Genomic DNA, 25,504 nt, shown 5'->3' with positions numbered 1-25,504 from the left:
GGGACATTGCTTTATGTGTAATGTTAGCAAAAATATTTTTCTTCTGTTTTATTTTTTTATTTTTTTTGCTCTGCAAATTAATTTGCCTTCCTTAAACTGCCAGATCCTGAATAACTTAAATCTCAATAAATCTGTTTTTCAAGAGAGCAAACTTTTTTTGTATTTAATTTTGAAATCTGACATGGGCGAGACATCTTAGTTTGCCAGGTGCCCTCAGTCACGTGACTAGGGCAACTTGTAATTTTTCACTGCTGCACTGCAAGTTGGCGTTAAATCACCCCTCCTCCCTTTCCCAACCATCAGCCTATTAACAGAACAATGGAAAGGTAACAATATCAGCTCCCTGGTAGATTTGAGAATAGCACTCTGTAGTAAAAATCCAAGTCCCACTGCAACTTCTTAAGTTACACTGAGTTGGGCAAACAATAGCTTATCTAAAAGCAGTTTCATTATGAAATGCTGGCTCTTTCTAAAAGCACATATCCAAACCTCAAGCTCCATCTGTAGCAATGGAATTATACCAAAATACCACAGGGGTAATGCCTACTAAACTGCTTTAAATTAGAGTAGACTTTTATACACATTCGCTCTTATAGTGTTAAAGTTACTGGTTATGGTAGGAAACACAACAGGATACCCAGGACCTCATGGGTTGGATAAGATGGGAAACAAGGACGGGCAAATGTTGGAGTACTTTTGGTACATTTTACATTATGGGTTTTGAAGGGAGGCTGTTTTTGCAGTACATTTTTTTCATTATTAATCAGATTATGTCCTCAGGCTGTTTGCTAGTTAAGTTGCGTGGTTAAAAATAATTCTTAGCATCATGACATATTTAGTGCTACACAATAAGTTCACAAGCAGAGCACAACACATAATTACACCAGCAGATGAGAAATACTGTGGTCCCTCCCAGTGTTTAGGCATGCCCTTGACTGTGTTGCACTATGCCAGGGAACACATACAAAGAGAGGCATCCATGTAGCTCTGCCACTACACATTCAGGTAGATCTCATATAAGGTTTTTGTTTCTAATGGACAATGTTAAACTCCTTTAGAATGTTGCTTCTCTTTAACCAAATTGATTGGGTGCAGCCTCTGCAAACTCTATGTAAGGATTAGCACAGGCTTAAGCTAGAATAGTAAAGCAGAATGTTTTTTTTTTTCCATCTGATATTTAATAGTAATTTAAAAAAAGTATAAAGGCAATACATGCTTAAAACCATGATGATTAATGAAAGTCAACAGGCAACCGTTTGGTATGACCCTTTCTTCATAAGCTTTATCCCTTCCTACCTTGTTTGCTTTACAATCACACCTGTGAAGATATTGTATACAGTATCTCCTTTACTACTACTACTACTACTGCTGCTGAGTGCTTTTCCTGGCTGGAACTAAACCTCTGATTTTTAGAACCATAGCTAAGGAATACCATGGATCTTGAGTTGGTGTATGATCCCTTCCAATACCCACTCAGAAGGCACTTAAGTGCCAGCTCTTCAATCCCCTTTTTAGCAAAATCTTTGCAATTTTCAATTATCACCCCACCCTCAATTTCCCCCAAAAAGTAACTATCAAAGCAGCAAGATACAAAATGCTGCACAAATTGTCATTGACGGTGCTGTCAGTTGGTGGCGCATATACATATCTTCCATGAGTGGGGTTGTCAGTAGACTTTTGTTCAATTTTTATATTCCTAAAATTTACTTTAGCAATACAGTATATTGCTGAAAAATATAAATTACTCAGTAGTGCTGTCATTTGCAATGGTGCCAAAAAAAAGTCACATCATTTACAGCAGAATAGGGAGCTGTCCAAAAAGAGCATTGGAGAACTGCCAAGTTGTCAAAAATAATTCTGGAATTTACTGGTACACTTGGGTGAATAAAACGCTGCTCTGGGGGTATCAAATCCTATAATAGATTATGGACAGTCTTCTTTTTTTTTGAGATTTCACTGCAAAATCATTATTGATCAAACCACCATTATGCGGAAGCGTTAACTGCACCTTTTGGGAAGATCCCCCAATAATGAATCCAATAATTGTATTAACCTGACCAGTTATGAACCAATAGCTGCAGTAAAATGTATTATTGATCGATCACAATCAATTGCTCAGTAACGATCAATGATAAATCTGCCCCACAGCATGGCTGCCTATACCAATGGGAATGGCCAAAAATACTGATTAAGCTCCTTTGCTGAATTTATTGTTTAAATATCGCTTTGTATAAAGTTTAGGTTTGTTTCTGAGATTATAGTGCTTATTTACGAACACTGACAAAAAGCCAAACATCGGTAATTAGACGTAAGTGCTTTCTGTATTTTGTGCCTGTTTTCGAGCCTAGCAAAGCAAATACTTGTCTCATTTTTCACATATAGTTTTAGTTTAGGAAAACATATTACACTGGTGTAATTCTTTGAGTTTTTCCCCTGCAAAGTATTGAAAGTAACCACGGTTTCCCTTTAACGTAGATGAAGTCAGTTGTTTGAGAGACCTTTTTTGAAGTAGGATTAATATGGCAATCCCAAACTAGAAAGCTTGCCCTGGCATCAGCAGGGTTAATGACTTTAGCTTGGCCCAACACACATCTCAGGTAGGGAGAGTTACTTTCCCACTTATTACCATCTGTTTGTAGCTGCCTGGGTGTGAAGGGCTTTTTCGTTAGCGGCTTGCTGATGAAAGAAGTGACTTTGTGGTAACTGATCTCCCTTTGAAGTGGTGGAACCTGTAAATTCTACTGTATACAGTGCAGCAAGCCAACGGAAAGGCCGCTATTATACGGCATCATTCCAGCATGGAGTGTGGGAATGTGGGGAAATGAGAAGATTAAGGGCTATACTTAGAGCAGACTGGTAATCAGTGCCTTTGGCTACAACATGTTACAAAGTACAGTTAGAAAAGGACAACCGTATGGCTGCTTACATTACATAGGTCTCGGATGAGGAAGAGGGGAGTATTATAAGCAGAATGCCCATGGCTTAAAATGTGTAAATAAAGGATCACCCTCCAGCTATTGATGAACTACAGGTTCCAGCTTCCCTTGATAACCTTTACCTGTCATTGGCATCTTGACAAGTCTAGTTTGCGCTTATGATCTGTTCAAAACATTTAGTTTGGGTGTTAGAAAAGTGTAAATGTCATCCTAAACGTATGTCAATCAAGTCTCGCGGCTGAACCACAATTTAACAAAATGACGGTTTTAAAGTTTATACAATTAGTCTTATAATTTCTCTCTAGTCTCTGTTCTTACTGTATTTATTAACGCCATGTATTCTTTGATTGCAGGCTGGCACAAAACCGGACTTCACTCCAATAGCTGATGCAGTTAAAAAGTGATATATTTAAGACCAAAACATCGCCATCTGTAGCCTTGTGTGTTTCGTGCCTTGTGGGCACTTCGTCATAGGCATGAAACGCATAAGGCTACAGATTGAGATGTTTTTTGAGATGTTTTTGTCTTAAATAAATCACTTTTTAACTGCATCAACAATTGGAGTGAAGTTCGGTTTCGTGCCAGGCTACAATTAAAGAATAAGTGTGTTTATCACTTCCTAAAGCTGAAGGTTTGGGACCCCCCCCCATTAATATTGGTAAGTTAAAGCTGTTTGCTACTTTGATCAACTCTGGATGCCTTCCCTAAAAACTATAGGAGAAATCAAAAGTAATTCAAGCACTAACCCTTTATGTTCCCTTTATTAGGCACCTAACTTCTGGTACCAGTAAAATGTACTTTTACATACAAGGTGCAAAAATGTATGTTTCGTGGACAAGCACAATATCATAGGCTATAGTGATACTAAAATCTACAATTAATAATTTATAATGGGTCAGTGTGAGTGTGTATATATATTTGCACTGGGGATCAATTGGAAGGGTTGAACTTGATGGATGTTGGTCTTGTTTCAACCCAACTGTTAGACTTTGCAAACACTGTCCCTCTGCCATCACAAGATACATGCCAATCAAAGCTAGCATGGCCACTAGATTCTGGGAACTTTTCAGATGAATGGCACCAGCCAGGCTCTTAAAAGGGTTGTTCACCTTTAAGTTATCATTTTGTTTATTATATAATGGCTAATTCTAAGAAACTTTTCAGTTGGTCTCCATTTTTTTTAATAGGTTTTTTTTTATAGTTATTTTCCTTCTGCTTCTCTTTCCAGCTTTGTAATGGGGAGTCACTGACCCCATCTAAAAAGCAAATGCTCTGTAAGGCTACACATTTATTGTTATTGCATCAGAAATATGAATAAGAGATGGTCTGAATAAAAAGACTAGTAATTACTAGTCTTTTAGTTCAGTTCATCTCTTATTTATATTCCTCTCTCTTATTCAAATCAGTTCATGGTTGCTAGAGTAATTTGGACCCTAGCAACTAAATTACCGAAACTGCAAACCAGAGAGCGCTGAATACAAATCTACGCAAACTCCAAAAAACACAAATAATTAATAATGAACACCAATTGGAAATTGTCTCAGAATATCACTCTCTACCTCATACTCAAAGTTCATTAAAGGCGAACAACTCCCTTAAACTCCTTACATGCATTTGATCTATAGCTATTGAGTAGTAATGAAGCACAAGAAGAAAACCTTGAGCACATTTATCACGCAACCTCCAATGTCAGTGGCAAATGTACCTTATTCATCAACCTCCATGAGAGGGAAACTTTAGTTTTAAGCTTTGTTTTAAAGACCTCTGCTTTTTACTGCATTACTATACCATGAGTCCATCATATGTAGTGACCAAGCTTCCCAAGACAGCTTCATATGCAGTAATTGCAAACATTGAACAACATTTTTTTACTGCCATCTGCATTAGTACGTCTTCCCTTCTCTATTTCATACAGCATTTCAGATCTGTTGAATTTGGATTCTCCCTCCTCATATTGTGCTTTTTATGTTGTCACCTGTAATTTCTGCTGTTTTTACTTCAAGCTCGTTACTCCCTGTACTGTCACATCTTTAATCTAAATACCTTTTGTAATCTACCTGCTGATTTCTTATGTTGGTCTATTTTGCAGACTTTTTGTTGGTTGCTTTATCATCATAAGGTCATTCTCATTATCCACATTTGTTCTATAGATCTAAAATGTGTTCCTCACCCTTCTCACCTCTGCCTCCACAGTGCCCCCTACCTATACCTGACAATCTATAAAGTCAAATTGACCAGTTTCCTAAATTTGCTTACATCATTAAGAGCATAATACTTTTGGCAGCTTTGTACGAAGCACAGTTTTGCTCTTTAAATACATCAAATATTATTGAAGGAAGGATTTATTTGGTATAAAGATGAATAGTTAATGAAAGTCACCTTCAGACTTTTCTTTCCAGGCAGATAAACCAGCCACACCCTCTGCCTAGTTAAACCACTCCCCGCTGATTGGTCAGTTCACTCTAGCATTGCTCCTTCCTTTGAGGTGTGTGAATCTTACTCCACTGCTAAATATTTCCCAATTATCCAGCTTTAGGGAGGAAAAGTGGTGTTTTTAAAACTTGACCAAATATTCATATCAGGCCCTCGTTCCTAGCAATCTTCTACATCTTGACATTGTCACTAGAGACAAATATTTGGTAAAAGCTATAAAAGTTCTATACAGTATTTGGGAAGAGCAAACGTCTTACCACTTAACGGTCTTCTCCGGTGCATTTCTGGAGATGGAGAAGGTGACGGCAGGCAGTCCAGGTGAGATGATGTGGAATTATTCTTCTTCTGATTTTGCTCTTCAGACAGGTCTATAAATCTTGTAATTGGCAAACCAGCAACTGGCTGTTTATTTCTTGCATACTGTAGTGCATCCATGATCCACCTCATTTCACGCCAAATTTCATCTGTTTGCTGGAAGGAGAGTACACAAACTCCATTAGATACCCAGGCAAGTAATTATATACTAAGTGCCTACTAAAGAGAAGTATAGTATCTGACTTGCAAAAGACGGTCTCTAATCATGGAAGAATATCTAGAATACCCGTCATAAAGTAAATCAATCTGATACATGGTTTTCAAGCAAAAGTCAATTCTGACAGTATTCCATTAATGTATACATGGATTATCAAACTGTTTGCTTTAAGGGCCAACAGTGTATTGCGGCTTGTGCCTGGTCAGTGTTTACCTATATTATACTGGATGAGAAAGCCTCTAAAATTAAATATGATTCTGGCACACATGATCCATTAACAAGCCACTAAGCTGCTAGAGTGTGTCTCTTGTGCATCTTCTGCAGCAGAAGTAATTATACCCCTTCATTAGAAGCCAATGTCTGAGGATTAAATTAAACCCCATTAAAGCACAGAAAACAGAAACCTGATCTCTACCCTTTGATACTGGGCAGCAGACATAACGGCATAATGAGAATAAAAATAAACTCAACCAGGCAACTAACTGCTCCTTTAAGTTCTGGTTTCATATTTTCTTTGCTTTATGTTCATAACTATACCATATTTACATAGCCTTTTGCTGCTCTCTGTAATGTGCGGTTTGTGGAATGATTTTAGCACGGTTAAACGTATGCTCGCACACATGTTCCTGTGGTTTGTGGTCAGTGCTGTAGATCACTGTGGTTTACACAGATGATTTATTCCTTACAAGGTAAGGTACAGCTACATTTAATTAAGGCTCCCAGTTAGAGAAGCCTTGAAGTCAGCCTATTGACACATACTATACCTCTGACTAGACACTGCACGCCACTCTCGATAATTAGGCTGCCGCTTAGATCTAAAATAACACTGCTTGCTCTATTTCGATCACAAAATGTGTTAAGAACCAGTTATTGTCAGCAATAAGCCAGAAGACTGAGGACATTTAACAACACAGAGGGCTGGGAAGCAGTTTCATGGGATAGCTTGTTACACTGGCCTATAGTTAAAATCACGCAGGTGCAAATGCTACATGCCCTATGGAAATGGAAAAAATGTTTATGGCTGTGTATACCAAATGCCTCAACATATCTATACTGTATGTACATATTGTAGGTATCCTTTAGCAATCACAATTTCTTTTTTATACATAGGGTAAAAATTACGGACATATAGAGCAAAAATAGCCACTACAGGTATGTTTGGTATCCAGAATGCTCAGGGCCTAGGGTGTCCAGATAAGGGATCTTTCTGTAATTCAGATCTGCATACCATAACTATACAAAAAATAATTTAAACATTTAAATAAACCAGATTTCCTCCAATAAGGATTCATTATATCTTAGCTGGGATCAAGTACAAGGTACTGTTTTATTATAAGGACATTTATAAAAATGTAAATCATTTGATAAAATCTGGAGTCCATGGTAGATGATTTTCCAGTAATTCAAAACTTTCTAGATAATGGATCCCATACCTGTATATAGCATTTTTGTGAGGTTTTATTATGGTAGTGGTGCTTGAACAACTAATATACCATACCATATTCATTTTAAATAGAAACGTTTCCTTTGTATTTTTGTGTTTGAATCTATATACAAAAAAAACAACAATGCCATACTATTAATTTATGGATCTACAATAGAGAAAGTATACATTTTCCATGTAATTTGCAAGTATACTGCAAAGGCAAATGTATTCATTGTGAAAGTAGAACAGCAAGGCTAATTGCACACTGGGTTTTGCCACTGAAATAAGTCTTTAGAACGCCGCTACATTTTACAGCCTATGTAAATCAATTTAGTTTGGGCAAGAATCACTTAAATTGCTTGCACTGGCTTTTGAAGGTTCACATAGGAAACTGTGGGGGCATTTGGAATGATTACACCTGCAACAGGGCAGCTGCTACTGTGGTGTTGCCAATGACGTCACAAGTCCACTGATTATTTCAATAGGCATAACGAAAAATCTTGGTGGCTAGCCCATGCCATCAAGAAATACATGTGACATGTCATTCACAAGTGGACTTCACCACTAGTAGCCCATATTGTCACTTTAAGACCAAATGATACACATTTTAAGCAATATTCATTTAATGATGTTTGTAGATCAACAAGGAATGGTTTTTGTGATGTCATAGCAAGAGTTGAAGCCTAGTTGTACACTGTAGCCTTTTATCCATTTTAACAGAAATATTGAAGCAAAAGTGTACCCCCAAAATGAATACTTAAGCAACAGATAGTTTACATCATATTAAGTGGCATATTAAAGAATATTACCAAACTGGTATATAAGTAAATATTGCACTTTTACATCTCTTGCCTTGAACCACCATTTCATGATTGTCTGTGTGTCCCTCACCTGACCAGAAACACTGCAGCTCTAACTGTAACAGGAAGAAGTGTGGAAGCAAAAAAGCGTACTCTGTCTGTTAATTGGCTCATGTGACCTAACAGGTTTGGTTTGTTTGTGTGCACCGTGAATCCTACAATCCCAGGGGGCGGCTCTTGTTTTTTAAAATGGCAATTTTCTATCTATGATAACCCAATGGCACATACTACTAAAAAAGTATATTGTTATGAAAATGGTTTATTTATATGAAGCAGGGTTTTACATATGAGCTGTTTTATGCATTTTATTTTTATAGAGACCTAAATTGTTTGGGGGTATCGTTTTCCTTTAAAAAATCAAATATTTGAAGATGTTGCCAAGCAATGGCAAGTATGACAATAATGAGAGTGAAATATGAACACGTACACACATCACAACAGATCGGTACAAATAACACAGGGTCCCTTTTTTTAGATAGGCTATTTTGTTTAATTAAGACGTGTCAGCATTTGCACATGTTGGGGATAATGATGCCATTGTTAAGTAATAAGGCATTACAGGATGCCTTTTATTAAGCTGTTTACCCAGGCCTCGGGTAGACTGGGAGGCACAGAGTCAAAGGCCAAGTGATTTCAACCATCCGAGACGTGCTGAAAAGTACCAATAAAACACAGTTGAGTGTGTTACCGGTAATGTATCTTGGGCCTGAGAATGAATGAGTGCCAACAGGGAATGCGTTCTTTAAATTTAAAACCAAATAGGGTCTCTGTGTGCCAATGCTTGCAGACTCAGTTAAAATACTCTCAGAAAGTCCATAAAGGAATATGTACATGGATCATTTCTGAAAAGCTAAACACCAACGTTCAGCTTGTTCTTTACTCAAGTAGTCTTCATTAGTTGCCATGGCTTCATTGCCAAGGTTTCACAGCTTGGATTGCAAATTCAGATTCATTAAATGATGTCTAGTTTAAAAAACTTTAAAAGACACTTATTAGGCCTCTAATGCAATAAAATAGCATTATTTGTTTAGGGTTGATTTAGGGTTGACCTTTTTAGGCCTTTTGAAGGAATAGCTACAAAACATGTCATGCGATTTTATGGTATCTAAGTGGCTTAGTGGTGGACAATCTAGAATGACTTCACATGTTGGGCTTTATCTAGACATCCTTAGTATTTCTCATGTTGTAGGGTCAGTTGCATGGATGGGGCATTTATTTTCCAATAAATTGAATTAGCTTTGGTGTGGACTAAACAAGAAACATATAAAGAAATATATGCATGTATATCCATGGCTGATATTATAATGTTATATCTACAATAGATATACAACTCTTTAGTCAAAGACTTTATGAAAAATCTTGCCATTACAGCTGTGTATAAGATTTCTGACTGTCACTTAGATTAGAGTCGCCCAATAACGCCTTCTAGTAGAGGGGCACCCGAAGCAAAAGTAAAGAGGATACAGTTTGTATAGGTGCTTTTGTTTTCATATTTTAATTTGTCCTTTTTCTGTTACTACTAGGGATGTCGCGGACTGTTCGCCCGCGAACTAGTTCGCGTCCGCCGAATGTTCGCGAACGTCGCGCGACGTTCGCCAATTTGGGTTCGCCATAGCTGGCGCTTATTTTTGACCTCTCACCCCAGACCAGCAGATACATGGCAGCCAATCAGGAAGCTCTCCCTCCTGGACCACCCCCACACCCCCTGGACCACTCCCCTTCCATATATAAACTGAAGCCCTGCAGAGTTTTTTCATTCTGCCTGTGTGTGCTTGGAAGAGCTAGTGTAGGGAGAGAGCTGTTAGTGATTTGAGGGACAGTTGATAGTAAGTTTGCTGGCTAGTAATCTACTTGATACTGCTCTGTATTGTAGGGACAGAACTCTGCAGGGATTTGAGGGACATTTTAGGTTAGGTAGCTTTGCTGGCTAGTAATCTACCTTCTACTGCAGTGCTCTGTGTGTAGCTGCTGTGGGCACTGCTGCTGATCTCTCATCTGCTGACTGCTGCCTGTAACCCAATAGTCCTTGTAAGGACTGCTTTTATTTTCTTTTTTGTTTTTTTACTTTGCTAGTTGCTACTATAAGAGCCCAGTGCTATTAGTCTAGCTGTGTTGGGGTGGGGAGTGGGACTGGTGTGCTGCTCCTAGTAGTTCAGCACCAACCAGAGTAATTTTTTTTTTAATATATATATATATTTTTTTATTTTACTTATCTCACTGTTCTTTAACGTGTCCAATGCTGTTTGCTGTTCTTCATAGTAGTGCACCAATAGTAGTGCACTTGCAGGCATTATTTGCCCAGTGTGTTCTTCAAACAACGATCACCTAGCTGTGTGAGCTTGTTCACATTCTGTCTAAATATCAATAATAATACCGTCTCCAGAAACACCACCTGAGTGACGTTTTTCAAGCAGCAATAATATATTCCGTATCCACTGCTGTAGTGTATACATTGACCTTGCAGGCATTGTTTCAATTTGTTTGCCCAGTGTGTTCTTCATTTTCAAACAACAGCCAGCTAGTTGTGTGAGCTTGTTCACATTCTGTCTAAATATCAATAATAATACCGTCTCCAGAAACACCACCTGAGTGACGTTTTTCAAGCAGCAATAATATATTCCGTATCCACTGCTGTAGTGTATACGTTGACCTTGCAGGCATTGTTTCAATTTGTTTGCCCAGTGTGTTCTTCATTTTCAAACAACGGCCACCTAGCTGTGTGAGCTTGTTCACATTCTGTCTTAATATCAATAATAATACCGTCTCCAGAAACACCACCTGAGTGACGTTTTTCAAGCAGCAATAATATATTCCGTATCCACTGCTGTAGTGTATACGTTGACCTTGCAGGCATTGTTTGCCCAGTGTGTTCTTCATTTTCAAACAACTGCCACCTAGCTGTGTGAGCTTGTTCACATTCTGTCTAAATATCAATAATAATACCGTCTCCAGAAACACCACCTGAGTTGTTGTTGTTGTTTTAAAAAAAATGCCAGGCAAAGGCAGGCCGCCACGCAGAGGCACTAGGGGCCGTGCTGCTATGCTATCCTGTGGCCCTAGGAAATTGCCCAGTTTTACAAAGGCAATTACCCTGAACTCCCAAAATGCTGAAGAGGTAGTTGACTGGCTTACACAGCACACCCCATCCTCTACCGTTTCTAACTTTGCCACAACATCCTCATCCTCCTCTGCTATGGGCACCCCACGTAACACTTCCTCGACCACCGGCGCCCCTTCTTCACTGGAGTCAGAGGAGTTATTTACACATGAGTTTTTTGAACTGAGTGATGCGCAACCATTATTGGCAGAAGAAGATGAAGGAGATGAGGACGTTACACCAGATATAATTCTGGCAGACAACACAACAGAGATGGACATAATGAGTGATGAGGAGGTCCCCGCTGCTGCTTCCTTCTGTGAGCTGTTAGAAGAAATTGATGCATCTGAGGAGAATGATGATGAGGAGATTGATGTTTTGTGGGTGCCCAGTAGAAGAGAGCAAGAGGAGGATAGTTCAGATGGAGAGTCAGAGAGGCAGGAGGAGAATAAGACTTAGAAGAAGCAGGGAGGACAGCTCGCAGGGAACAGTAGGGCAACAACATGTATCGCCACCTGTGGTCAGCCGGCCAACGCACCCGCCATTGCCGCCAACTTCTACTGTTACCGCCAGATTGCCAGCTTCAAATAGGTCAGCAGTGTGGGATTTTTTTAATGTGTGTGCCTCTGACAAAAGCATTGTAATTTGCAATGAGTGCAGTCAGAAACTGAGTCTTGGGAAGCCCAACACCCACATAGGTACAACTTCTATGCGAAGGCACATGAACGGCAAGCACAAAGCACTATGGGAGCAACACCTCAAAGGCAGCAGACAAACTAAAAGCCACCCTCCTTCTGCTCTACCTCTGCTGTCCTTGACCCGTCTGAACCACCCTCCACTCCGCCTTCCACCTTGACCACCAGTTCCCAGTCATCTGCCCCCAGCCAAGTTTCTGTGAGGGCCATGTTTGAGCGTAAGAAGCTAATGTCTGCGAGTCACCCCCTTGCCCGGCGTCTGACAGCTGGCTTGTCTGCACTCTTAGCCCGCAAGCTTTTACCATACCAGCTGGTGAACTCTGAGGCCTTCCGCAAATTTGTAGCAATTGGGACACCGCAGTGGAAGGTACCCAGCCGCAATTTTTTCTCCAAGAAGGGAATACCACACCTGTACCACCATGTGCAGAGCCAAGTCACCGCATCTCTGTCACTTAGTGTTGGGGCAAAGCTCCATATGACTACTGACGCATGGTCCTCCAAGCATGGTCAGGGCAGGTATGTCACCTACACTGCCCACTGGGTGAACTTGCTTATGGCTGGGAAGCAGGGAATGTGTGGCTCAACAACAACAGTGGAGTTGGTGTCACCGCCACGGATTGCACGCAGTTCTGCCACCACCTCTACTCCTCTTTCGCTCTCTACCTCGTCTTCTTCCTCTGCTTCCTCCTCCTCTGCTGCTGGGTCCTCCTCCTCCACACCTGTGCACCCCCAGCTCCCCCTAGGCTATTCGACATGCCAGGTACGCCGTTGTCATGCTGTCTTGGGGATGACGTGCCTGGAAAGCAGAAACCATACCGGATCTGTACTCCTGTCATCTCTGCAGTCACAGGCCGATCGGTGGCTGACCCCACACCAACTGAAGATCGGAAAAGTGGTGTGTGACAACGGAAGCAATCTGTTGGCAGCACTGAGACTGGGCAATTTAACACATGTGCCCTGCATGGCACATGTTCTGAATTCAATAGTCCAACGTTTTGTCTCGAAGTACCCAGGATTCCAGGACATTCTCAGGCAGTCCAGGAAGGTGTCGGCCCATTTCAGACGTTCCTACACAGCCATGGCACGCCTTGCTGACATTCAGCAGCGGTACAACATGCCAGTCAGGCGTTTAATTGCGACAGCCAGACTCGCTGGAATTCAACGCTCCTCATGTTTGAACGTCTGCTGCAACAACAAAGAGCCGTCAATGAATACCTGTTTGAACTGGGTGGTAGGACTGGATCTGCAGAGCTGGGGATTTTTTTCCCCCGTTACTGGGTGCTTATGCGCGATGCCTGCAGGCTCATGCGCCCTTTTGAAGAGGTTACAAACATGGTCAGTCGCACCGAAGGCACCATCAGCGACCTAATACCCTTTGCTTTCTTCCTGGAGCGTGCCGTGCGACGAGTGACAGATGAGGCTGTAGACCAGCGTGACGAGGAGCAGGAAGCGCACGATTTCTAGTCGGAATCACCAGAACGAGCCCAGGCACCTGCTGCAACGCAGGGAGAGGTGTCAGAAGTGGAGTCAGAGGAGGAAGGTGGCTTTGTGGAGGAGGAGGACCAACAGGAGCAGGCTTCCCAGGGGGCTTGTGGTGACCGTTTGGGGACCCCTGGTCTTGTACGTGGCTGGGGGGAGGAGACCGTGGATGATGTAGTCCTTGATAACGAGGAAGCGGAGATGGATACCTCTGCATCCAACCTTGTGAGAATGGGGTCTTTCATGCTGTCATGCCTGTTGAAGGACCCCCGTATCAAGAGGCTTAAGGAGAAGGACCTGTACTGGGTCGCAACGCTACTAGACCCTCGGTACAAGCATAAAGTGGCAGAAATGTTACCAACGTACCACAAGTCCGAAAGGATGCTGCATTTACAAACCAGCCTGCAAAACATGTTGTACAATGCTTTTAAGGGTGATGTCACTTCAGGAACTCATCAACATTCCAGGGGCAGAGGTGCCAGTAATCCTGCCACGAGCGCACCTGCAAGGACAATGCACTTTGGCCACTCTGTAACGTCAGACATGCAAATGTTTTTCAGTCCAAGGCAGCGCCAGAACCCTTCGGGATCCACCCTCAAAGAACGCCTCGACCGGCAGGTAGCGGACTACCTGGCATTAACTGCAGATATCGACACTCTGAGGAGCGATGAACCTCTGGACTACTGGGTGCGCAGGCTTGATCTGTGACCAGAGCTGTCACAATTTGCCATGAACCTCTTGTCTTGCCCCGCCTCAAGTGTCCTCTCAGAAAGGACCTTCAGTGCAGCAGGAGGGATTGTAACTGACAAGAGAACTCGCCTAGGTCACAAAAGTGTGGATTACCTGACCTTTATTAAAATGAACGAGGCATGGATCTCGGAGGGTTACTGCACGCCGGAAGACTTGTTCTGACTCCCCATGCAGCTGTCCTTCTCTGCACGCCGCATGACTCCACACACAGCTGTCCTTTAGCGTCCTCCTCCCTCCGCCACCGTTACAAACTAGGGTGCAAACCCTACTGGTTTGGTTTCATTTGAATCAAAACTTTTTGGACAGGTAAATCCTGAGTTTTTCTCGCCTCTGTGCTTCAGTGGCTGCGACAAAAAAAATGACTATTTTCAGCATTTATATGGCATATTTTTTCTGGCCTCTGTGCTTCAGTGGCTGCGACAAAAAAAATGACTATTTTTAGCATTTATATGGCATATTTTTTCTGGCCTCTGTGCTTCAGTGGCTGCGACAAAAAAAATGACTATTTTCAGCATTTATATGGCATATTTTTTCTGGCCTCTGTGCTTCAGTGGCTGCGACAAATTTTTTTTATATTTTTAGCATTCATATGGCATATTTTTTCTGGCCTCTGTGCTTCAGTGGCTGCGACAAAAAAAAAATCATATTTTCAGCATTTATATGGCATATTTTTTCTGGCCTCTGTGCTTCAGTGGCTGCGACAAAAAAAAATTATATTTTTAGCATTCATATGGCATATTTTTTCTGGCCTCTGTTTTTTTATGACAAAAAAAACATAATTTTTCAGGAAAGTACACATGCCTAATTTTTCAGGGTTCTGCAACAGTGGCAAAATCGCATCTTTTATGGTCACCGCAGGTGATCAATAAAGTAGACCAAAACTGCAGAATCAGTGTTTTTTGGTTCACTTCACTGTACATTGAATTACCTCTGCCTGACCGTGCACGTGCGCACAAGCACGGTGATTGCTAAACACACCACTACAGAAATATTGCCACCAACAGGACGAACATCTTGGAGGTGACAAGCAACTAGTAATTAAAAACTATTAATTGCTCACTTGACGGTATCATTCATGAAAGCTCTTTGCGTTTTTTTGCGTTGCAGTAAGCGCCGCGTTTTGTCTTTGCGTGTGAACAGGCTGTAACCTTTACACGACTTGATTGGCATGTAGACGCCGGACGTTTTAAAGCAGTTTATTACACAAGTTTAGAAATGTAGTGTGATTTCTGCCCTTTACAGCACAAAACGCAGCGCTGTGTCAACAATGTATTTTTTAGATAAATTTTTGCCCTTGATCCCCCTCTGGCATGCCACTGTCCAGGTCGTTGCACCCTTTAAACAACTTTAAAATCATTTTTCTGGCCAGAAATGTCTTTTCTAGCTTTTAAAATTCACCTTCCCATTGAAGTCTATGGGGTTCGAGACGTTCGCGAACCGTTCGCATTTTTGACGCAAGTTCGCGAATATGTTCGCGAACATTTTTTCCGACGTTCGCTACATCCCTAGTTATTACAATGATTTAGACTGCCATTGATGCTTCCATTGTATAGGCTTACCTGCATATAATCTAAAACTTGCTGGTGTCTTTGCTTTGCAGCTACGACTTCGTCATCTGAGATTGCCTCTCTCAAAGCCTGCTGGGAAATTAAGGAGTCCAGCTCTACTATAGCAGACAGTCTGCAATACAGGTTAATGAACGTCTCCTTGTAGCTACAAAAGTGAACTGCAAAAGCAAGAAGACATTAGGAAGATGTTAGCATATTATACTTTTAAGCAATGTTTTTGAAAAACCGTTTTTACTGGAGAAGTGCTTCTGATCTTTGTATTTCTAAAACCACAAGACCACAGGAGATTTAATAATTTCTTTATAATCTTAACCTGATGGGGATCCCAATTTCAGATTTTTTTTTTTTTTTGTTAAAAAGAAGTCTACACATTTTTTTCTTTTTTTAGCCCACAGGAAAGTCATCCTTCCTGCCCCCTTCCCAACTGATGCTTCTCAATGCATGCACAGATTCATGGCAGCCATATTTAGAGCATCACTTCCTTTCCCAGCCCCACTCTTCATGATTAGTGGGGGTGGCAATAAGTGGAGGGGTGTTGCTAGTAATGTGGTTAGGGAGGGGGCAGAAAGTTTATGCACTACAGTTAAAAGAAATTAATTGCTAGGGAGGCCTCATGTCCCCATTGGAGCACTGCCATAGTCATGTAAATTGTGAGCAGTGATGTATATAAAGGCTGGACTTTTTTATTAATGACTTTATAGAAGGTTTATGGAGTAAGCGATCCATGTTTGAGAACATTCATGAAAATGGTAACTAGCAATTGGTCTGCATATATTTAAAGGAATTGTTCAGTATAAAAATAAAAAGGTGGGTAAACAGGCTGTGCAAAATAAAAGTAATTGTAATATAGTTAGCCAAAAATGTAATGTAGAAAGGCTGGAGTGACTGGATGTCACTGAACATAATAGCCAGAACACTACTTCCTGCTTTTCAGCTTTTCAGCTCTCTTGGTTTCCACAGATTGGTTACCCAGCGGTAACCAATCAGTGACTTGAGGGAGGAGTACAGGGGTCATATCTGTTTGCTTTTGAATCTGAGCTGAATGCTGAGGATCAATTGCAAACTCACTGAACAGTTATGTCCTATGTGACCCCCCTTCAAGTCGCTGACTAACTCAGAGTTATAGAGCTGAAAAGCAGGAAGTAGAATTCTGGCTATTATATTAGACATTCAGCCTTTATACATTACGTTTTTTCCTAACTAACTATATTAGAAACATGTTTTATTTTGCACAGGTTATCTATTTACCCTGTTTTTATTTTCACACTGAACTGTTCAGTTAAAGGTTTGACACATTTACAATTCCACGTAAAAAAAGTACAATAAAAATTAAAGCATATAAAAAAATTATTAAACTGGCTAAATTTGTAACTTGTAAAACTCATAATGACTTTCATGAAACACAAATGTAGAATGCAACACATTTCTTTTAAAGGGGTTATAAGCCAATATATAAAATCTTGAATAATTAAAGCATATTTAAGTCTAAGTTATTGTAGATGTGACTGTAAATCACAGAACAAACAAGACATTAGGGCATATTTATTAAAGAATGAAACTAAAGCTTGCCCAAGTCGGAGTGAAATCCTGCTATTTCTATTAATTTCTATGACATTTTAAGAGTGCTATTTATCAAAAGGGACACTCACTTCCAGCTTTTGATAAATGTGTCCATAAATAACCCTATCGAAATAATAGCTGCCCCATGGTAGAGAGCCTACGATTCCAATGTCGATTCAGTGTAGTCAGGATGAGCGTTGTAATACTGGTTTCAATGGCAAATATATTTACAAACAAAATCTTTGAAAACTGGTTATTAATGGGTCTTGAAAGTAGCTTTAAATCTTACATCAATAAAAACATTTGCGATTTAAAACCTCCTTTAAGTTGAAAATTTCTAGCACATAAAGAAAGAAAATTAAGGGTTAGGTTTACTAATTACCAAACGTTAAATAGCTCCATCCTTATTTACAAATTTTGGTGGCATTTTTGTCCCACAAAAGATGATGATCATGTTTACATTTCAACTTTTTTTTCAAAATGTAGTATGTTTAGGATAGCTTTTGGCTTGGGGGGCTGTGTCTACAGGTGAGTCCCCATGACATTACTACCGTGAACAATAACTATGGTATCCATCACTAGCTTAGCTCAATATCAGCAGCACACTCCTTCCTCGATCAAGGGAAAGTTGCTAGAAAAATATTGCTTTCAGCATTAATAATCAAACTTCTCAATAAACACTCAGTCCTTTGCCGACAGTCATATGGGGCCCTGCTTCTAAGTATTTGTCTGTCAAATTGCCTGTTTGGCTCAAATGTAATGTATCTCCTTTTCTGGAAAGCTTTCTCGTTCATCTTCGTATACATTATATGTTTTTCGTTGGGGTTATTTCCTTGACTTGGCGTACACATATTTTGCATTAAATGTCTAAGGTTTCAGATTAGATAGAAAAACAACTAATCAGGAGGGTTGTTAAATGGGATACAATTTCCATTAAAATATGTTTTGGGGAAAAAGGAGTTTGAAGGGAAACTTTTTATTCACTTATATTATTTCAACACAATTGGTAGCATAAGATGTATATATGCGTATATTTTTTTTGTTGCAAGGCACGTTACAGTGACAAAGATTAATGAACTGCCCCAACAATGAACCCTTAGCAATTATCGTACTTAGAGCCCCAGGTCTGAAAATCAAAAATGTTAAAAAGAAATGTAAATTTCCCATATGAACTCTTATAATTAAATTGTAATTGCCTATAACAGTTGCATTTATCTTCTTATAAACACAAAAGTAAGCCATATTGAGACAGGAGCAAAGGGTGGTCAAAAGGAGAGACTCAAATTTTCTACAGAGGCAGGGCTAGAGCTTTAGGGTAGTATCACATGAGGAGAGTGCTAAATAGGCCCTGCCTTTTTCCCAAAAACATGCACATGGCATAATACGTTTTTGTACCACAAAATAAAATTGAGTGGGGCAGAAAGCATGGTTAAAACACAATACTTACTGCCTAAAAGGGGAAATCTAGGAAGAAACATTGACAAAGTCTGTGGAGTAGTTATGGACAACAGTTGATTAAATGCAATGGAAATCATGTACTAAAATCTTTACAAAGGAACATCTTTGTCCTCCAATCATTATTCATAAAGCATAGCTAGTAATACAGGTATGGGATTCGTTATTCGGAAACACATTATCCAGAAAGCTCAGAATTACGGGAAGGCTGTCTCCCATAGACTCTATTTTAATCAAATAATCCAAATGTTTTAAAATTATTTCCATTTTCTCTGTAATAATAAAACAGTACCTTGTACTTGATCCAAACTAAGAAACAAAACCATCCTATTGGGTTTATTTAGGGGGTATTTACTAAAATCCAAATTCATCTCATATTTTATTTAAAAAAAACACAACCAAACTCCCATGCCCAATTTTAGCTTATTTATTAATGAAAAAAAAAAAAAAACCAGATTAAATCGGATCACAGAAAAACTCAATAAAATTGAGCTTAACCCCAATTTTTTGGGCTTTTCCCAAATTGCTCTAATTTTTCATCCATTTTTCCTGAAAACCCTCAAAACATCGGATTTTTGGGCTAAACCCAGCACAGACCACATAGGTGCCTCTCCCATTGACTTATACAGGACCTCGACAGGTCTGAAATGGAGGATCTTCAGATTCTGGCTTTCTGCAGCACCGGGGGAATAATTAATCTCAAGTTTTTTCTTCCTCTAAAAATTCAAGTTTTCTGGTGAAAAAACGCAAATTTTTTTGACATTTTAACATTCGGATTTTAGTAAACAACCCCCTTAATGTTTACATGATTTTCTAGTAGACTAGGTAGAAAGGTAGAAAGATCCAAATGACAGAAAGATCCGTTATCCAGAAAACCCCAGGTCCTGAGCATTCTGGATGACAGATTCCATATCTGTATCACCAAATATAGATTATGATATAGACTGATACACTTGGTGCAGGTTGCACATGGCTTATTACCTCTACCTCAACAAAACCCTTTCCATTTATACTTCTCACACATATTTGTATAGAATTATGTTCCCCTTTCTGCTATAAACTTGTGCGTGAGATCTTTTATTGACTGCTATATAGAAACTGCAGTTAGGGAGGAACATTAAATTGCTGATGTTTGTCAAAAAGTCACAGCCAACTCCTCATTCAGTGTCTCGGAGAAAGTGAGAGCGGTGGCACACACACATGCCAGTAAAGGAACAAGCAGTTTTTAGAAAGTTTTCCACAATTTCAACATGCAAGAAATGATCTAATTTTACTCAAACAATACCTTCCAACATGTAAACAAATGCAGTCAAACATGAGATCATGTCAGATTTAGTAAACATTGTATGGAAGCTGCCATTTTGTGTGAACTGGCTGGTGGAGAGAAAATGGACAGCATGGTGGAGAGAAAATGGCCGCAGCAGGAACTAGTGACTATAGTTTTTTCACATCTAATTTGTATTCCCCCATAGTATATATAAAATATATATATATATATATATATATATATATATATATATATATATATATATATATATATATATATAGTTGTTTTTTATTTTGTAATAGTGATAATTGTGAATTGTGTCCTAAGCCAGTGAACAGACAGATAAAACATGTTGAGAAACCACCACAAATTCCACTCCATTCTCCTTATTGTTCGACTATGCTCAGCACTGTAAACATTGTTGCCCGGCGTTAATTCATTTTGCTGGCTGCTCACTTGATTTATGGAGCGTAGTATGATTGATTAATTAGACGTGTACTTTTCCGTGTTTGGAGAAGGTATAAATTGATGAATGTTTTTATAGGCTGTTTTACACACTTGATGAAGAACGCCGTCTGACATGCCTATTCTGCAACTGTAAGTAATACATTATTTAATGAAGCAAAAAAATGGAGAAGCCTGCTCCTTTTTATGTATTAATAATGTTGTTTATTTTGGCAGGAGGATTGGGTACCTTGGTAGCCTGCTGAAAGAACAATTCATTTAAGAGACAGGGTTTTCATGATGTCTCAAGCAATTTTAATAACGAAGAATTCGAATGCACGCTATTAAATGCTTTATTAATGCATATACTGTATCTAACCATGAAAGGATTATTTGGGTTATAAGATGCTCCAATACATTATCTAGCAACTTTAAGTGGAAAAAAAAAAGAATTTAATGTGACTTCAAGGGATAAAAATGTATTTTACATCTGGAAATGGGATGACATTGGGGAGGGTTTTTGGAATACAGGTATGGGACTTGTTATTCAGAATGCTTGGGACCTGGGGATTTCCGGATGACATATCTTTCCATAATTTGGATCTTCATACTTTAAGGGGCAGATTTATCAAGGGTCGAATTTCGAGGGTTAATAAACCCTCGGATTCGACCTTCAAAGTGAAATCCTTCGAATTCCAATATCGAATTCGATCGAACGAACAAATAAAAATCGTTAGATCGAACAATAAAATCTTTTGAATCGAACGATTCCAACGATTTTAATCGAATGAAGGATTTTTATTCGATCATAAAAAACTTAGAAAAGTGCTGGGGAAGGTCTCCATAGGCATATTGTACCTCGGTAGGTTTAAACTGGCGAAGTATGTAGTCAAAGTATTTTTTAAAGAGACAGTACTTCGACTATCGAATGGTCGAATAGTCTAACGATTTTTAGTTCGAATCGAAGTTGAAGGTCGTAAGTAGCCTATTCGATGGTCGAAGTATCCAAAAAATTACTTAGAAATTCAATTTTTTTTTTCATTCTAATCCTTCACTCGAGCTTAGTAAATGTGCCCCTAAGTCTACTTGAAAATCATGTAAACATTAAATAAACCCAATAAACTGGCTTTGCTTCCAGTAAGGATTAATTATATCTTAGTTTGGATCAAGTACAAGGTACTGATTTATTATTGCAGAGAAAAAGGAAATCATTTCTAAAGATTTGGATTATTTGGTTATAATGGATTCTATGGGAGACGACCTTTCTGTAATTCTGAGTTTTTTGGATAACGGGTTTCTGGAGAACGGATCCCATACCTGTATTGGTATTGAGGAAGGTTAATTCAAATTGTCTCATGACAAAGCTATCCTTAAAGATATGTGGTAGGTACTTAGATCATAAACTCCACTGACCCTGGGCATATTTTCTGCAAAACTCTGCGGATTATGTTGATAGGATATAAATAAAAGTAATCATAATAATGAACCCAGAATCAAAGAGTAATAAGGCGACAGCAATATCAGTTTTAATATGAGATTCGATGGCAGAAATTTGTCTTCACTTTAGTTTCTTTAAAAAAAAATAGGCGGTAATTCTTCAAGATTTTTCTTTTTTTAGGATTAAAAATATAGATTAGGTATAACATTTAGGAAAGAGGACGTCTGCTATGCCCGTTAAATGAAGGTGCAAAGTTTCACATAGGATCCGATATATCTGATACACAGTTCAATGTGTCAAAATCTCAAGACCATTATTTTGATCTTTTACATATAATTAGAAAACGCTAAAGTGGAAATATATTTTAATTATCTAACACACTGCATCTTAAAATAAAAACTTCATATTATACTGAAGATTTTAAAACTCTGCTGTATAACTTGATTGCAGCAATACTTTGAAATGTCTATTAAATAGTGTCTCTGGATTTTGAGAGAACATTATAAAGCATTACCATAACCTGCCTTCCCATAATATATCTGTATCTTGAATCTAATTTTTATATAGTTGAAGACTATAGTTGCCATAAATAACCCCCAATCAGATATTTGTTTCCATTGTTCTGCCTGCAGCTGGCGGAAAAAAAATCAAATTACTGGAACAATGGGTAGCTTGTAGTAATATGTGAATTTGTCCCGTTTCACTGGAAAATTCGTAAATTTGTCGCGCATTAAAGGCAATGGCGCGGAATTGTCGCCGGCATCAAAAAAAAAACTTTGACGCCAGCTAATTTTCAGCAAATCTGTGAATTTATCAGCTGCGAATCACGGAAATTCACCGCGGGTATGTGCCTGTCAAATAAATTCGGCCATCACTAGTAGCTTGCATGCACAGGGGCTTCAGGTTCCTGGGATGGGCAAACACAAGTTTCAATCTGATAATGATTGTCCCTTTATCAGGTGTAGAACATCATAATGCCAGGACTCAGATTTTAAGTGCCTGGGAGAATGTGGGGACATAAATTGCATCTCCAGTGGCTGGCAACTCCAGAACAATGAAAATATGAATACAGCTTTATTTCATGAGCTATGAAGTATGCAGTGTACATTGCATTAATATTTTTATTGTTCCCAAGTGTCTGCTCTTTCATTTGCCAAGTGAGATTACAATGAAAGATTTGCTTGACTGAAGAGAAAAAAATATCACTCTGACTAAATGCACCTTACTTATTTCTGGTAAGTGCAGAGAACTACATAATTATACCAAGTAACATACATTGAATAGAGCTACTGTTAAGGAGAAGCAATAGCCCCTTGCAGTGTTACAAATTAATAAAACGACTCGTCCTTTATGTACTTTTTCCCATCTTAAAGGGATTCTATCATGATTTTTATAGTGTAGTTTTTATTCCTAAATTATACTGTTTACACTGCAAATAATTCACTCTACCATCTAAAAGTGAATTCCTGAAGCAATAAGTATATTTTTTTGTAGTTGTAATATTGGTGTGTAGGCAGCCATTTTAGGTAATTTTGCCTGGTCATGTGTTTTCAGAAAGTGACAGCACCAAGGTTTGGAACCCAATGGGCCCCCGATGCACCAGTCTAACCCTGCTATTAACTGATGCATTTTGAAAAAAACATGTTTCCTCATGACAGTACACCTTTAAGGGCAACAATCAACTTACAATGTCATGTAGAAATGTGCAGATGAAAACCTATGCACATTTATGCTGGTAGTATGCTTCTGTACTTTTAGTTAGTGAGCTAACTTGGAGGAGTTTCTCAGTTTGTTATGGTACAACTCCAGCATTAAACCAAAACCTGATTATACCAAAAACTGAAATTGTATCAAAGTAATTAAAATATAATGCACTGTTGCTCTGCACTGGTAAAACTGGTGTGTTTGCTTCAGATAGACTACTATAGTGTATATAAACAAGCTGCTGTGTAGCCATGGGGGCAGCCATTCAAGCTGGAGAAAAGGCACAGGTTATATAGCACTTAAAGGGATACTGTCATGGGAAAAAATGTTTTTTTCAAAATGAATCCGTTAATAGTGCTGTTCCAGCAGAATTCTGCACTGGAATCCATTTCTCAAACGAGCAAACAGATTTTCTTATATTCAATTTTGAAATCTGACATGGGGCTAGACATTTTGTCAATTTCCCAGCTGCCCCTGGTCATGTGACTTGTGCCTGCACTTTAGGAGAGAAATGCTTTATGGCAGGCTGCTGTTTTTCCTTCTCAATGTAACTGAATGTGTCTCAGTGGGACATGGGTTTTTACTATTGAGTGTTGTTCTTAGATCTACCAGGCAGCTGTTATCTTGTGTTAGGGAGCTGCTATCTGGTTACCTTCCCATTGTTCTGTTGTTTGGCTGCTGGGGGGGAAAGACAGGGGGGGGGATATCACTCCAACTTGCAGTACAGCAGTAAAGAGTGATTGAAGTTTATCAGAGCACAAGTCACATGACTTGGGGCAGCTGGGAAATTGACAAAATGTCTAGCCCCATGTCAGATTTCAAAATTGAATATAACACAATGTTTGCTCTTTTGAGAAATGGATTTCAGTGCAGAATTCTGCTGGAGCAGCACTATTAACTGATTCATTTTGAAAAAAAAGATTTTTCCCATGACGGTATCCCTTTAACAGAAAAAAAAAACCCGTTATAGTGGACATGGCTTATCTGTTATGTGCAATGAAACCTGTGCCATTTCTCTTTTTTTTCAGCTTGAATGGCTGCCCCCATAGCTACACAGAAGCTTATTTATAGTATTCTTTCTGAAGCAAACAAAGTTTACCAGTGCATGCTAACAGTATATTATATAGTGAATAAAGTACCCCCTTTTGTAAAATATAAGGATATTATAAGTTACCGAGGAGTTTCATGACCATATAAAAACACGAGGCCGAAGGCCGAGTGTTTTTATACAGGTCATGGAACTCCGAGGTAACTTCTAATATCCTCATATTTTACAACTGGGGGTACTGTATTTATAATACACAAGTTTCAGTGAGTCATGTGACAGAAATGACATCACTACTCACCGTTTATAACTGATGACATCAGAACTCACCGTTTATAAGGATATAATTTACAGGATATTAATGGCTTTTGTGTATTATATGTTAATTACTTTAAAATGCTTTTATTTTTTGGTTTTACTGTTCCTTTAACCCCAAATGAAATGATGTTATTCACCCTAGCCATAGGGGGTGCCATTTATTGGCTTCTGGTCTGAAGACTACAACACAGTAGCAGGATCATAAAGGAATAAAACGGTTAGTGAATTAATGCAGACTTACACAAGACTGAAGCTGCAAGCTGAGTCACTAACTCAAAACTTGCCTAAACACACTGGGGGTCATTTATCAACACTGGGGAAATTTGCCCATGGGCAGTAACCCATGGCAACCAATCAAATTACTGCATTCATTGTTCTACTTGCAGCTGGCTTCAAAAAGCTTATCACTAATTGGTTGCTATAGTTAACTGCCCATGGGCAAATTTGCCCAGTATTAATAAATGAGCCCCACTGTATATAAAGAGCCTAAGAGAGTG

General features: G+C 39.1%; 1 protein-coding gene across 2 annotated transcripts in view; it reads right to left on the bottom strand.

The window, feature by feature from the left end:
* The window catches only part of LOC108701012 (ankyrin repeat and fibronectin type-III domain-containing protein 1), a 412,491-nt gene that overhangs the window by 14,196 nt on the left and 372,791 nt on the right, over nucleotides 1–25,504 (bottom strand). For both annotated transcript variants that reach the window (XM_018235128.2, XM_041576478.1), the window contains exons 19-20: nucleotides 15,768–15,934; nucleotides 5,627–5,840 (exon numbers count right to left, since the gene is read on the bottom strand). In XM_018235128.2, the coding sequence (XP_018090617.1) occupies nucleotides 5,627–5,840; nucleotides 15,768–15,934 (381 nt within the window). The remainder of the gene's footprint in view (nucleotides 1–5,626; nucleotides 5,841–15,767; nucleotides 15,935–25,504) is intronic.

The sequence above is a fragment of the Xenopus laevis genome, chromosome 9_10L (assembly GCF_017654675.1).
Source record: "Xenopus laevis strain J_2021 chromosome 9_10L, Xenopus_laevis_v10.1, whole genome shotgun sequence".
NCBI lineage: Eukaryota > Metazoa > Chordata > Amphibia > Anura > Pipidae > Xenopus > Xenopus laevis.
Note: the sequence above shows the minus strand (reverse complement) of the source record. Positions and strands in the feature narration are given on the sequence as shown.